Raw genomic sequence first — 15,735 nt, forward strand, 5'->3', positions numbered from 1 at the left:
AAACACAGCAAATAAAATTTACTAAAGAGCAAGTTATTAAGTCAATACAAATATGATCATCTCCAAATTCAAAGATCTATCTAGCTTTCACGGTAAAATATCATATTTTCGTTGAAATTTCATTATTATATTTCGATCCCTTAAATTATGCATCAAAATATATATTTTTGAAATGTTTATAATCTAATATATTAATGATGACCTCAATATTTATCTTTCTAAGTATATGAAAAGATATACAAACTTTAAAATTTAAAGTTAATTTCATATATATATTTGATAATTTTTCAAATACTAAAAAAAAAAAAAACCTAATTAACATTATCTTCCCTCTTATAAATGTAAGACTTAGAAGAATGCAAATAGGCAGCTAAACCTAATGCACTAAGTCCAGCAAGTAACCAGTAAAAGTAATCAAGATGTGCCTGATTCAGATTATTAGCAAACCAACTCTCTCTGCCTTCTCCACCTGTAGCTTTATTTATTATCGACACAAGAAAGCTGCTTAAAAAGCTCCCTACTCCAATTATGCTGAAATAAAGAGAGAGACCAAAACTCCTCAAATCTTTGGGCACTTGATCACAGAAAAACTCTTGAAGACCAACTATGGTGAACACATCTGCAAGCCCAAGCAAGAGATATTGAGGAATCAACCACCACACACTCATGGGAATTATGGCATTTGGCTCATCAACTAGTCCATATTCTTTAGCGGTTTCAAGCCTTTTCATTTCGACTAATGCTGCAATTACCATGGAAATGGTTGATAAAAGCATCCCAGTTCCGATTCTTTGAAGCATTGTGATTCCGGAGGGTTTCTGGGTTATTGCTCTTGCTATGGGAACAAACATGCGGTCGTAGATTGGCATGAGGAGGACGATGGAAACACCGATGAAGAATTGAAGCGAAGCTGATGGAATTACGAAGCCTTTGAAAATTGTTCTGTCCATGGTTGCTCCTTGCTTTGTGAAGAAAGTGGTGGACTGAGCAAACACAATGGCATATCCCAAGCTTGTGACCCATATGGGTGCAAGCCTTAATAATGCCTTGGCATCTTCAACATCATTCAGGCTGCACATTTTCCCATCTTCCAACGAATCATCTTTTTCATCTAAAGCTTTGTTGAGGAACCTGGATCAAAGAAGTATTATTTCAAAGGAGATTTTATCTATTAAATTGTCATCCGACCAAGGACTAGTCAGGAATTTTTTCTTACTTGAATTGTGTCTAAAAATATTTAGAAAATTGTATTTAAAAATCCATTTACCATTAATGCTAATAGAGTTATTTCTCTTACTTGAATTGCTGAGAATTGTTTTGTTGAGGGAGGATAGCTCGAGCTTCATGATCTTCACTACCCATCACTAAAGAAGAAGTTTTCCAATTCTTAGCTGCTGCAACGAACACTCGACTGATTCTTCCAAATGGATTTTTCTCATTCCTTTTAACAGTAAATCTATAGGTCTTAGTTCCAACCAAGAAAATAACAAGTGAAGCTACCATTACTGCACAGGGAACTCCAAATCCAAGGATCCAATTAATGTTGTCTTGAATGTAGACTACCACCACGAGAGACAACATGATAGCTATAGATAAACTGAAGTACCACCAATTGAAGAAAGAGCTTTTGGATTTGCTTTCTTCTGAGTTTTTTCCATCGAATTGATCGGCTCCGAATGCCATAAGGCAAGGCTTGTGCCCACCTTGCCCTACAGCAACGAGATATAGGGAGATGAAAAATATGACTGTTTGGGGAGAATATGATTCTGTGGAAAGATTATTTTGGCCATTGAAATTGCTGAGAGATGTTAAGAAAGCCGAAAGCGTCAACAAGCTTAGTCCCTGCAATACATTAAAATTTTGACTAAAACATTCGAACACATTTATGAAACCTACAACTACATTCCCTACTTTGGGGAGCACATGTATTTATTTTTATTAAATTCGTATTAATTTTTTTGAGGAGTAAACAACATGTTCCCACCCAAAATTAGTGAAATGACAATGTTCCACCCTTTGTTTCATTTATTCCAAATTTTCATCCTTAAATTAACAAAAATCGTTTAATATAACAGTCAAGGGTTATTTAGGTCTTTTTATCCAAAAATAATAAATCATATTTGTTAGGGCAAAAAATCGTCTTGAGCTTGACGAGGCCCAATAACGAAATAAACATGTCTCAACCCAAGGCCTTAATCCAATCCTGATTGAGCCTATGCTTAAAATCACCTTGTGAGCTACCCACTCTATGAGTTGGGTTATCCTATAAGTTAAGCAAAACTAGGTCTCAGCCCATTAGCCTGCAACAGTCTATAAATAGAAAATCAGACTCCCATTCTATTTTCTCTTCTACTAAGATTCCAAATCTTACTCAAACTATCAAACTTAATCTGATAAGGTCAAGAAATTATATCTCTTTCATGATAAGGATTACCCCCCAAAATAGGACTTAGTGTCTTACTAAGATTCCAAATCTTATTTAAACTATTAAACTTAATCTGATAAGGTCAAGAACTCGTATCTCTTTCATGATAGGGATTATCTCCCAAAATAGGACTTAGTGTCCTACGAAGATTCCAAATCTTATTTAAACTATTAAACTTAATCTGATAAGGTCAAGAAATGATATTTCTTTCTTGATAGGGATTATCTCCCAAAAAAGAGGACTCAATGTCCTACTAGGATTCCAACCCCTTGGGTTCACTATAAAAACAGAGGCTTGCCCTCTCATTAGGCATGCAATCTCCCATAGTCAATCTACGCTACTCAAAACCATCTATTTGCTCCTAAAGTTCTTACTCCCAAGAACCCGATGCCTCCGCTGTAGTCCTAGCTTCCGACAAGACTCTTGGTAATTCTTCATCTCCTTAATTCATATCAAATAATCTCTTTCAGCCTTGCTGACTTGAGCATCGGAGTGCCTACTGCAAACACACCCCGGTGTTTTTCGGAAGCTTCACGCTTGCCCTTTCATGTGTGCAGGTCTAGCGGATTGTCAATGGCCTCAACCTCACGGGATTAGACTCTATTTTCATGACGGTAGATTTTTTGCATCTACAGTTTGGCGCCCACCGTGGGGCCCTGACAATCATCTGCCAACGATGACTTACAACATGGGAAGCGATACGGAACTCCTTTTGATTGACAATGTTAATTAGAAAATCCCATCATGATAAGAATTTTTTTTTTTCTCTTCGTTTGTTTTATCTATTCACATGCCATATTATATCTATTCGGCATATCGTAATTTATTTTATATTATATCCATTCAGTAGGTAGTATAAGACCTTGAAGCTCATATTATTGTTTTAAATTAATAATAAAATAATAATTTGTCAGAGTTTAAAGTGGTGTTCCTAAACCACTTGATTCATTGACTTTGCTTCAACAATCTCTCTTCTCTAATCCTTTGTTCAGATAAGGCAATAGCTTCTGTCTCTAACCTCTCTACACGCGCTTTTTCACTTCAATCATCAAACCACTAGGTGGTCCGCCACCATCATCAGAGCTTTGCAATTCATTATCCGCCATTAAACCAGTCAATTTGTTCATTCAAGAAGATGCCGCAATACGCCAGCATCTCCAGGACCTCCGCCCCATTAGAAGGTAACTCAAAACTCGACCAACCTTGATCCAATCCCAATTCAACTTCACGGAGATTTGCCACCACTTTGAAAACCAAAACTCGTCTACCTGTTCTCCTAAAATCGCCCTAACAGCTTCTCCAATCCCACAGTTAAATCCTAAAAACACAGCAGTAATCCTCTCAAAACATCCAAAGTCATCTACTAAACACGAAGAGAAACCCCCCAACAAAACCTGCTTAAGTGACGCCACCCAACTCTCGTCTAATCTCCTTATCCCACTGTATTCTAAAACTCCAAACTCGAACCATCGCCCCTTCCTAACCAATACATATCAACTCAAACCACCTTCACATCACAATCTCCAGCATACCTGTCACAAAAGCCCTCATGCTCCCCGCTGTTTGCAAACTTTCCACTCCCCACTACAACTCAAACCACTAAACAACATGAGTAGTCCACTCGATGATATTTGGGTCTGTACATACAATATCAACGTGCCCATTTGGTTCAGCCCAAAAGTGAATCATGTGCCCACTCAACTTCAACTGGTTCAGCTCCGACATACTCGGTCCAGCAAGCATGGGTGGCAGCACTTGAAAGGGAAAGGTATGTGTCATTATCTCCTTTTAACAACCACTCTATTTGGTTAAATCTTTCTCTATTCGGCCATTACTTAAATACATGTAGCCCATTTTTCCATTTAGTTCACTTTTCATTCAGTCCATAACACATCCACATAATGCATATTGACTCTCCATTTGGTTCTTTGCTTAAAACATGCATGCCACTGCTCCAGCTTCAATCAAATGTTTTCAACTACAAAGTCGGTCACGCCGACTGGGCCACATAGCCTTCAAAGGTTTCAACTTTCAACTATAAGTCGGTCACGCCGACTCGACCGCAAGCTCCATACAAGCTCCACTTGGCATACACCTTCGATTGGCTCAAACCGATTCATGAGTTTACACCCTTGATTGGCTTAAACCGATTCATGAGTTTACACCTTCGATCGGCCCAGACCGATTAATGAGTTTACACCTTCGATCGGCTTAGACCGATTCATGAATTTACATCTTCGATCGGCTTAAACTGATTCATGAGTTTATACTTTCGATCGGCCCAGACCGATTTATGAGTTTACACCTTCGATCGGCCCAGACTGATTCATAAGTTTACACCTTTGATCGGCTTATACGGACTCATGAGTTTACACATTTGATCGGCTCAGACCGATTCATGAGTTTACACATTCAATTGGCCCAGACCGATTCATGAGTTTACACCTTCGATCGGTCCAGACCGACTCATGAGTTTACATATTTGATCGGCCTAGACCAATTTATGAGTTTACACATTCGATCGGCCTAGACCAATTCATGAGTTTACACATTCGATCGGCCCAGACCGATTCATGAGTTTACACCTTCGATCAGCCTAGACCGATTCATGAGTTTACACATTCGATCGGCCTAAACCGATTCATGAGTTTACACCTTTGATCGGCTCATACCGATTCACGAGTTTACACCTTCGATCGGCCCAGACCGATTCATCAGTTTACACCTTCGATCGGCTCAGACTGATTCATAAGTTTACAACTTTGATCGGCCCAGACCGACTCATAAGTCTACACTTTCGATCGGCCTAGGCCGATTCATGAGTTTACACTTTCGATCGGCCTAGACCGATTCATGAGTTTACACCTTCGATCGACCTAGGCCGATTCATGAGTTTACACTTTCGATTGGCTTAGACCAATTCATGAGTTTACACCTTCGATCAGCCCATACTGATTCATGAGTTTACAGCTTCGATCGGCTCAGACCGATTCATGAGTTTACACCTTCGATTGGCCCAGACCTATTCATAAGTTTACACCTTCGATCGGCCTAAACTGATTCATAAGTTTACACCTTCGATTGGCCCAGACCGATTCATAAGTATACACCTTCGATTGGCCCAGACCAATTTATGGATTTACACATTCAATCGGCCCAGACCGATTGAAGGACTTGTACCTTAAATCGATAAGTCATCGACCCAATCCACACAAAGATCCATCCGACCTAACGAGCTGCTATCACTAATCTGCTCAGTCTGCATTCATTCGATTAAATCTACTCTCTAAGCTAAATCCTCTTTAACTTAGAGAGTGGGGGGCTAACTGTTAGGGCCAAAAATCGTCTTGGGCTTGACGAGGCACAATAACGAAATAAACATGTCACGGCCCAAGGCCTCAACCCTATCCCGATTGGGCCTATGCTTAAAATCACCTTGTGAACTACCCACTCTATGAGTTGGGATATCCTATAAATTAAGTTAAACTGGGTTTCAGCCCATTAGCCTGCAATAGTCTATAAATAGGAATCAGAATCCCATTCTATTTCCTCTTCTACTAAGATTCCAAATCTTACTCAAACTATCAAACTTAATTTAATAAGGTCAAGAAATCATATCTCTTTCATGATAGGGATTATCTCCCAAAATAGGACTTAGTGTCCTACTAAGATTCCAAATTTTATTTAACCTATTAAACTTAATCTAATAAGGTCAAAAAATTATATCTCTTTCATGATATGGATTATCTCCCAAAATAGGACTTAGTGTCCTACTAAGATTCCAAATCTTATTTAAACTATTAAACTTAATCTGATAAGGTCAAGAAATAATATTTCTTTCTTGATAGAGACTATCTCTCAAAAAAGAGGACTCAATGTCCTACTAGGATTCCAACCCCTTAGGTTCACTATAAAAACATAGGTTTGCCCTCTCATTAGGCATGGAATCTCCCATAGTCAATCTACGCTACTCAAAATCATCTATTTGTTCTTAAAGTTCTTACTCCCAAGAACCCGACACTTTCGCCGTAGTCCTAGCTTCCAACAAGACTCCTGGTAATTCTTCATCTCCTTAATTCTTATCAAATAATCTCTTTCAGCCTTGCTGACTTGAGCGTCGGAGTGCCTACGACAAACACCACCCCGGTGTTTTCAGGAAGCTTCATGTTTGCCCTTTCATATATGCAAGTCTAGCGGATTGTCAGTGGCCTCAACCTCATGGGATCAGACCCTATTTTCGTGACGGTAGATTTTTTGCATCTACAATATCTATATCAAAATTTTGTGCAAACGCAACCCTTCCTCTGTGCCTCCAAATCCACCATCAACACCAATAACTTTAATCCACAGCACGAATACACTTCAAACTCCCAACAAACTGTATTTAATCAACTTCTCCAATCAAATCTCAATCGAAAAAACAAACCTTGTTGCGCAAAGGCACCCGAGATGTGTTCGGCGTAGTTGGACGGTGAGGTTGACTTGGGGGTGCAGGAGGATGGGAGTGGGAGGTGCGGGGTGATAAGGCGCAACGACCTTCTTTGCGCGCGTAAGCATCGCATGAACTGCCGTTTGCGAATGGGTTTTGCTGCGGCAAAGGAAATGTGGTAGGCTGGTTTTGGGTGGGGATGTTGCGGGGGAACTTCAAAAGTCGTCGGCGACAATAGGAGTAGCGAAGGAACTGCGACGGTGCGTCAATGAAGCAGGAGTGGCGAAGGAACTTCAAAATGGTTTGTTCTTCACTTTTGGTTGCTTTGATTTGATTTTTGGAGTTGTTTGGGAGTGATTTTGCAGGAGGTTTTGTTTGGCCATTGATTGAAGTTGATTTGTTGCATTTTGGGAGATTAGATTGTTGAAAAAACGACCATTTTCCACTCACCCACTGGCGCCCACCATTTGTTTGCAAAAAAGCCACAACCAACAGTGTTTGCATGGCGGTAGTGGTAGTGGAGATGAGGAGGGGAAGATGAAGAAGAAGAAGGGAGGGTAATTTGGTAATTGTACCCCTATATATTTAGAGTTCACTGATTGTGTTACTTTAAGGGTGGGGATTTGGAATAAATGAAACTAAGGGTGAAAACTTGCCTGGGTGGGAACATGTCCTTTGCTCTTTTTTTGAGTGATGGTATTGCTCTAACCTTTTATCTTACTAGACCCCTTTTCATCTTTTCTCTCCTTTTTTTTTTTTTTTTTTAAAAATAATTCTAGTTTTATCCTTTTATAAAATGACTAATTTGGACAAATTAAGAATAGCAAGTATAATCAAGATATGCAATTATTAGAATATCCCTAATTTCCACTCCAAATAAAACCTTGTTTTAGATTAATTTTTTTTCAATGCGTACTTCATTATTTTAACTTAAACAAATGTGATTAAGTATTTTCCTTTTCGGTTGAAAGTCATTTGACCGGCAAATTTTTCAAATAATATTGATACAATGACAATTATACCCTCAATACCAACAGTGTCATACAAGTTAATAATAGAAAAACTGGGAAAGTTGATACACCAAGAAAGGACATTTGCGTCTTTACACATTGTCAAAAATGTTTGGGCAGAAAGCCACATTTGAGATCCCGTAAGCCAAGTTTTTTTCTTTTGACAAAGACCAAATATGAATCATATTTAAATCCAATAAAATATAAATAACATTAGGCATTCCTAAAAATATTTTAAAATTCTCATCTCAAGTGATATAAAATCAAAATATAGTAATAATTTAATAAATATTTTAATTTTCGAGATTTGTACCGTTACTCATAAAATAAAATAAAAAAATGTGACCTTACTTTAATACTGTTAAAATAAAAGAAGAAATAAAATAATTGCTCAATGCCTTTCACGCTTATAATTTATACCAAAGAAAATAATTTGTATTTACGTTCACGCAAGAAAGAAACCCCTCTATTCTTCACCAAATCAAACTTTTGTTGACTCATAAATAATTGCGAAGAGTATATTTTTATCAACAACTTCTTCAAATTCTCTTAGCAATTCATAAAAATGTACAGTAAATATCTCCCCAGAGTAGTTGCAGATGCAGGCGAAAGAGAGAGACAAAAGAGAAAGGAGAAACTAACCAAGATGTAGATGAGGGAAGCAAGAAGGATGGTATAATATCTCCCAAGAAAAGAATCAGCTACAGCCCCTCCTAGAAGAGGAATAAGCGTGGCAGTGCCAGACCACAAGTTCACATTCTCAGCAGCCGTCGCCGTGGACTCACCAAGAGGCCCCGTTAAATATGTTATCAGATTTGATAGTACTCCATGATAGGCAAATCTCTCCGCCGCTTCAGTCCCTGAAATAATAATTAATTCTATCTTATCAAACACATGTAATAAATACTGCTTCTTCTTAATCACTCATGAGTAAAGTTATGTTAATTACCTATAATGAAAGAGGCTGATCTCCAGCCGCCGGAGTTGAATCTGGAGACCCGACGGCCTCTGTAGTCGACAGACCCATCTACAGTTTCTTCTGAAAGTAGAGTTTCTGTGGCCATGAGTGGATCAGAGCGAAAGATTATGAGACTTTTTAGAGATTCATTGGAGTGGTTGTTTCTGTTATTGGGTTAGCGTTTGGGAAATGGTGTTTCTTTAAAAAGAATATTGTATTGAAGTCACCACGTTTAGGAATCAACATATTCTAAGATAAAGAAGACTACATTTATTTTCCTGAAGGAAGTGATTTTGGACCTCCATTAATGAAAATATGTGATTTGTTTGACCTTAATAAAAATGATTAGAAATGACATAACAATTTCTAAATACACTTATATTCTAGTTTATATTTTCAACTTTTAATTCTTACATAAACCCAAACTTTATATTTTCTACATCATTGAAACAATTTATTTATTTATTTTTCCCAAATATCTCTTTGTTTGATGAAAATATATTATTAAAGTTATAGAGAAAGTAATCAAACAACAGTATGAATTTGAATTTCAATCTAAAGAAGAAAAAGGTAAAGAGAAGTGGTATTAACAAAAATCTTAAATTAAGTTTGAAATTGGGGAAAATAGGTGCAAACAAGATATCAAATTAAGTAGGACTATTTTTGGTATTAAATGAAATTTAAAGAGAAACTTTTAACAGTAATAGAGGTGTATGAGAATACTTCTAAATTTGATGGGGCTAAAAGTCACTTCATTCTTCCTAAACTTATCATACTTAATCACTTTTTATAATGCTTCATTTATTGAGAGTTACGATTTTAGCCAAGGGTAGTCATTTTCAGCCCTCACTTTGACAAATTTAACCTTAAGTAAAATTACTATAAAGGATATTACAAATTCTAAGTACACCCCTACTTTATTTTACATTTTCCTTCCATTTATTTTTTATAACATTTAAAACTCATAGTTTATCATTTTAAATTACTTTTCACTTCTCTATCTTATTTATATTTTTTGGTTAAATCCAGATATGATTTTTCATATCTTCATCTTTTTCCTTTTTTTACAATTATCTACTTTAAGTATGTTAGTTCTTCTTAAACTTAAAGTTATAAACTCACTGTGGAGTTCCTTGGAATTCTTCTAGGAATACATATCTTTGTACTCAATAGTTGCCGGTTGATGGAAGAAGTAAAGAAAATATATTTTAGTAATAAAAATATTGAGTTTAGTAGACTTAAAAGGGTAAAAAATTTAAGTCTAAGAGGGTAGTTTTGGTATTAAGTCTAAAAGGACAATTTTGGTATTAAGCGGGGTTCAAAAAGAGATTTTAAAATATAAATATAGTGTACTTAATCATGGGGGTTACTACTTACTAGTCGATTATACGAGGGCTAAGATGACTTCCCATCTATAAGAGTTCTAGTCACAACCATAGCAGGATTTTGTCAAGCAATTGGGCTAATAAAATGAGCTTGGGCCCAATCGCAAGGCAAATATCTAAATAGTGAAGCTTAAACATCCTGCTAATAGACTGAAGGAGTTTCCATTTTTTAAGACACCCCATTTTCAAGTTTTAAATTTGAATTTTTTCTTATGGCACCCCATAAATTCCTTAAAAGCCCTTCATTCCCTATTTTTTTTTTTTTTAATATTTTAAAAGAGTTAAATTTTATTCCTTGCATTTATGGAATAAACTCCACCATCGTTATTCCTAAAATAAAATTTTAGATATTTAAATTGAAAATTCAAAAGAAATTAAAGCTAAAAAAAAATTATGTGAACTAATTAAAAACTTACAATTTTATATTTCTTGTAACCTGTTTTGTCCCATTGTAAATCTTTTTCCTTTATTAAAACTTTTTTTTGTTTTGAGAATGATTTGAATAACACAAAAGAAATTAGGGGTTTATGAGATAATAGTGGGGTGTCAAAAGCATTTGAAAGATTAGGAAATTAAAGTTAATATTAATATTTTAATTTAGGGATGAATTTGTCATTATATTATTCATTAAAAAGTGGAGCTTCTTTAGTTCATGAATGGAGTGTCAATAGATCCACTGACGTGTAAATTGTACTTTCTATTCTTTTAATCAAGGCAATTGATGTCAATAGATCCACCTTGTTTAATTTGTATGGGATAATTCCTAGAAGGTGGATATTCCTTGTAATTTGAAGGTAACGGTTGCACGATTTATGATATCGATAGAAAACAACAATGTTCAAGGAAATGAGCTTCTAATTTTCCGAGAGAAAGACTTTATCCACCTTGAAGTTTCTGTCAACTATGGTTTATGTTCTCTGTTTTAAAATACTAGGATTTACCCTCTTTAATTTAACAAACGTTCATATAATCAATTTAGTTGGAATAATTTTTCTGTTTAAAGACTAGAATACTCTTCATTTTGATATTTTCCCAGTTTAAAAAGTCTAAGCTCCGTTTGGTTCACTATTCTGGTGCTTTTTAGAATAATATTTTGAAAAAAGTAAAGTTGAGTTATAAAATAGTATTTTGAGAAAGATAATTGTTAATGTTTTGAGTTGAATAAAGTAGGATTGGATATTAAGAATATTGAAACAAATGCATTTTTGGATTTTTAGAATAGGATAGCAGAAAAATAGCGAAACAAATGCAACCCTAGATTCTGCATCGAATTTTTTATTTCTTCTTAACAGCCATTACAATTAGGAGAGTATATCCTAGTATTTTAAACTGTAAGGCTTGGACTAATGAACCCGAAACCTAGGGGTAAATGTAATTAACTCTCTAATCTATAGCTTTGTGGTTTCTAATCTTTTTATTTTTAAGTGTTTTTGTCTGGCTTTTGAATAGCTCTCTGTGCACCGCACATGGCTCCACCTTTGTTTCGTTAGTTTATTCCTAAGGGGTATTTGGATCATATAATATTTTATTGTAAAGGGATATTATATTAACGGAATAAAAGATTATCTTGAAGATTACTGGGAATGTTTAGAAAATGTGTTTGGTTGGTTCGAATAAATTGGTGAATAATATGTTTGGTTGGGAGGATAAATGGGTGGATATGTGTTAGGGCCAAAAATCGTCCTGAGCCTGATGAGGTCCAATAACGAAATGAACATGTCATGGCCCAAGGCCTTAAAATTATCATCTTAAAATATAATTGGTGGTTACCATAATTTATATGTTAACAACCATTTTTCTAATTTTCTTATATTTCTTTTTTGAAAATTATCATCTTAAAATATAAGGTAATTTGTGTTTGTAAATATTATTTATAAAATTGTTGAGCTTTTTAAAATTTATAATTGTATATTTGGTTAATTATATTTTTAAATTATTTATTGTATATATAATATAGACAAAAAATCACGCAAGGGGAACTAGCTAAGGGTAAAACTTAACTCAATCGCTACTTTTTCTCTTACTTTTTGTTGTTTTTATTGATCTAGTATCCAAATTAAGCATAGAAGGGATCACACTGCCATAATCCACTAGCGCTAATCTTGTGTAAGTCAAGGATCGTGCGGGCAAAACGTACCGACTCCCTTTGACATTAAAGAATGTTGTGTAAGTAATTCGTAATTGTAGGGTCATCAGGAGTGTTTAGTTTGAGCAAATCTTCTATCCTACAAATTTCTCATGAATGTCAGTTTCTTACACAACCTATAGTATTTGATGGAATATTATATCATCACTTGATAACAAAAACATCACTTCGTTTATGCCCGTAGCATAATCTCTTTTAAAAGGAAAAAAAAAAAAATTAATCTTAAAAATTAAAATAAAGAAACCAGTTTGAATCATAAATACCTAGGGACATTTTATTAAAAGACCAAATCAAGTTCAAATTTAATTAAAAGGCCATGTACATATAAAGTGTTAAGTAAATAGCCTTATCATTGATTAAGGTTAATTAAACATGATTAGTAGTTAATTAAGATTAATGAAGTATTGTGTAATTTTAAAAAAATTATAATATGTCCCCCAAAAGCCGAAATTCTTGTAAACAAACCCAAACAACTTTTTCTTCTTCCTCCAGCCATTAACGCACCTCCCCTGCTTGTTTCTTCTAAGCTTTGTCTACATCTTCTTCTTCCTCCGCCATTAACATTTTCTTGTTCCTCCGCCATTAACATCTTCTTCGCCAAAGATCCCCCCCCTCCTCCTCCTCTTCCTAACATTTCGTCCAGGTATGTATATCTTCTCTTTGCATTTTAAATTTTGATTTGCAAAGATTTAATGATGGATTGAGTTTGGGTTATGATTTTGATTTAGTTGTTTAGGTTGTTGGGTTGTGTTTGATGTAATGCAAGTTCAAAGGAGTGAAATTTGTTGAATATTTTCTTGCATTGTCGGTAGCTGGGGGTGGTCGCACCGATTGTAGGTGGAGATGACTGAAAATGTGTTCTGTATTTGATGGATCGCTTAAGCAATCTTATGTATCGCTTAAGCAATCTTGTATGTCTGGTTTAATGCACCAGATGGCAAATCGCTTAAGCGATCATGTTTATGGCAGGAGATCACTTAAGCGATTAGGTTTATGGCAAAAGATCGCTTAAGCGATCTGCTATAAGTCTGATATATGTTATCAGATCGTTTAAGCGATCATGTATATGACATAAGATCGCTTAAGCGATCAGACTTATTTATACTAAATCGCTTAAGCGGTATACTTGATTGCTTAAGCGATCCAGTAGGCAATATATCAGATCGCTTAAGTGATACACCAGATCACTTAAGCGATACTCTAGAGATGCTTTTTAAAATCTGTCAACCCTTAATATATTGGTTAATAATTTTTTCTTTCTTGCATTATAGGTACTTGGTTATTATTAGACATGGGATAAGTGGTTTTGAATGTTGAATATTTTGGTGAGTGGGTGGATGAAGAAAGTTGCTGGAAGTGGATTGGGAAGAGCAAACAAACTAAAGCAATTGCCGTGAGTACATAAGTTAGTTTTGATGAGTTGATTGATAAATCATTGGAAGAGGTGGGTTGAGTTGCTCATGTAGTGATATAGTTGTGAAATATGTTTTAAGTAGAGCTCCTACAAATTTTAAGGTATCCCCTCTTGTATTAATATCTGATGAAGATGTGAAATTATTTATGCTTGATGTGGGCGATAATGTTTCGAGGTTGATTTTAACAGTTTTGGTTGTGGATAAAGCTTTGGAAGTTGGTTCAGGAGTAAGCGCTGATTTGGGTGGGGAGAATGCTGGTTTTAATTTTAACTACAAGGGCATTGATTTCTTTATTGAAAAATCAAGAGTAGGCGGTGATTTGGGTGATGAGGAGGACACTGTAGAAGAGGTTGGTCGTGTGGGCAGAATGAAAATGTGGACGAGGAGGACCCCATGCATGTTCCTGCAGATGTAGAGATGCCTATAAATACAGATTATGTAAAAAGTGTATTTTGTGAGGAAGAGAACACTATGGTTGTTTATACAGGTTCAAAGGCGGCAATTGTGGGTAGTAGTGAATCAGCTCACGTTTTTACTGGTGGATCGGACTTGCGAATAGGTTATTTATTTGACAGCAAGGAGGAAGTGGTGAGGAAGCTAAAACTTGTTGCTGTGAGAGGTAATTTTAAGTTCATCACCAAAAAGTCTAATGCATTGGTAGTGACGATTGCATGTTGTGATCGAAAGTGCAAGTGGCGGGTGGGTGTAGAAGGTCGGCAGAGTCCAAAAAATTTATTGTAAGCACATATACCCATGAGCACACTTGTGTGTTTGGATATATTTCAGGTGAGCATCGACAAGCCTCCACTGATGTTATTGGACAATCTATGAAAAGTCAGTTTGTTGAAAGGAAATATCCATCTCCTAAGGACATTCAGAGACTTGTGCGCACAAAGTTCGAATTACGATGTTAGTTACTAGAAATGCTGGAAAGGGAGACAACATGCACAAGATTTTGTGAGGGGCATGCTAGAGCATGGATACGCAATATTAGAAGTGTACCGTTATATGTTTGAGTTGACAAACCAAGGTAGTAAGATGACTTTGAAGTGGGACAAGAATATGAGGTTTAAATATTTTTTTGTTGCTTACAGTGCTGTTATAAGGGGTTTTGTAAACATGAGAAATGTGTTGACTGTTGATGGTTGCTTTTTGATAGGAAAGTATGAAGGTACATTGTTGGTGGCCACTACACAGGACAGCGAGAATCACACATATCCTGTTGCATGGTGTGTGGTTGACTTTGAGAACGAAAAGTCGTAGACTTGGTTTTTCTAGCAATTACTTACAATAGTGCCTAACACTGATGAGTTGTGCATAATATCTGATAGACACAACTTTATAAAGAAGGGCATTACCACTACTTACCCTCAAGCACATCACAGATTCTGTATGAGGTACCTTGGCGAGAACATAAAATAAAATTTCATGTGCGCTGACCTCCTTCAGATATACTACATGGTAGCAAAAGCTTATGGAGTTGATGAGTTTGAGGAACTCTTTCGGCAAATCTAAATCAAGGATGATAGAATTGCTAAGTATCTTGAGCATGATGTTGGTTTCGAGCGATGGAGTAGAGCTTACTTTCCTGGAAGAATGTTCAATGTCATGACCATGAACATAGTTGAGTCCATAAATTCAAAGTTGTTAATAGAAAGAGAGTTTCCAATTGTTGCCCTTTTTGATGCAATCTAGAGGACATTATCACGGTGGTTCCATGAGCATCTTACAGAGTCAAATAATTTTAGTGCAACCCTTATTCCGTTAGCTGAAAAATTACTGCGAGAACATATGAAACTATCAAATGCACTATTTGCCTATCCTCTCAATGCTTAAGAGTTTACCGTATGCGGCTATATTCTGGATGCCCTAGTTAACCTTTTTACTAAAACTTGCAGCTGTAAAGTGCTTGACATTCAATGTTTACCTTGTCCTCACGCACTAGCAGCATTGAAACACCAACAGAA

General features: G+C 35.9%; 1 protein-coding gene across 1 annotated transcript; it reads right to left on the reverse strand.

Moving 5' to 3' along the window:
- Positions 1-311: 311 nt before the first annotated feature.
- LOC116120129 (protein NRT1/ PTR FAMILY 5.10-like) lies at positions 312-8,983 on the reverse strand. The gene is made up of 4 exons (XM_031406064.1): positions 8,814-8,983; positions 8,507-8,724; positions 1,298-1,842; positions 312-1,131 (listed from the first exon to the last, which is right to left on the reverse strand). The coding sequence occupies exons 1-4, from the start codon at positions 8,926-8,928 to the stop codon at positions 312-314; spliced, it is 1,698 nt and encodes a 565-aa protein (XP_031261924.1). The 5' UTR covers positions 8,929-8,983.
- Between the last annotated feature and the right edge of the window lie 6,752 nt (positions 8,984-15,735).

The sequence above is a fragment of the Pistacia vera genome, unplaced genomic scaffold (genome assembly GCF_008641045.1).
Source record: "Pistacia vera cultivar Batoury unplaced genomic scaffold, PisVer_v2 Contig926, whole genome shotgun sequence".
Taxonomy (NCBI): Eukaryota; Viridiplantae; Streptophyta; class Magnoliopsida; order Sapindales; family Anacardiaceae; genus Pistacia; species Pistacia vera.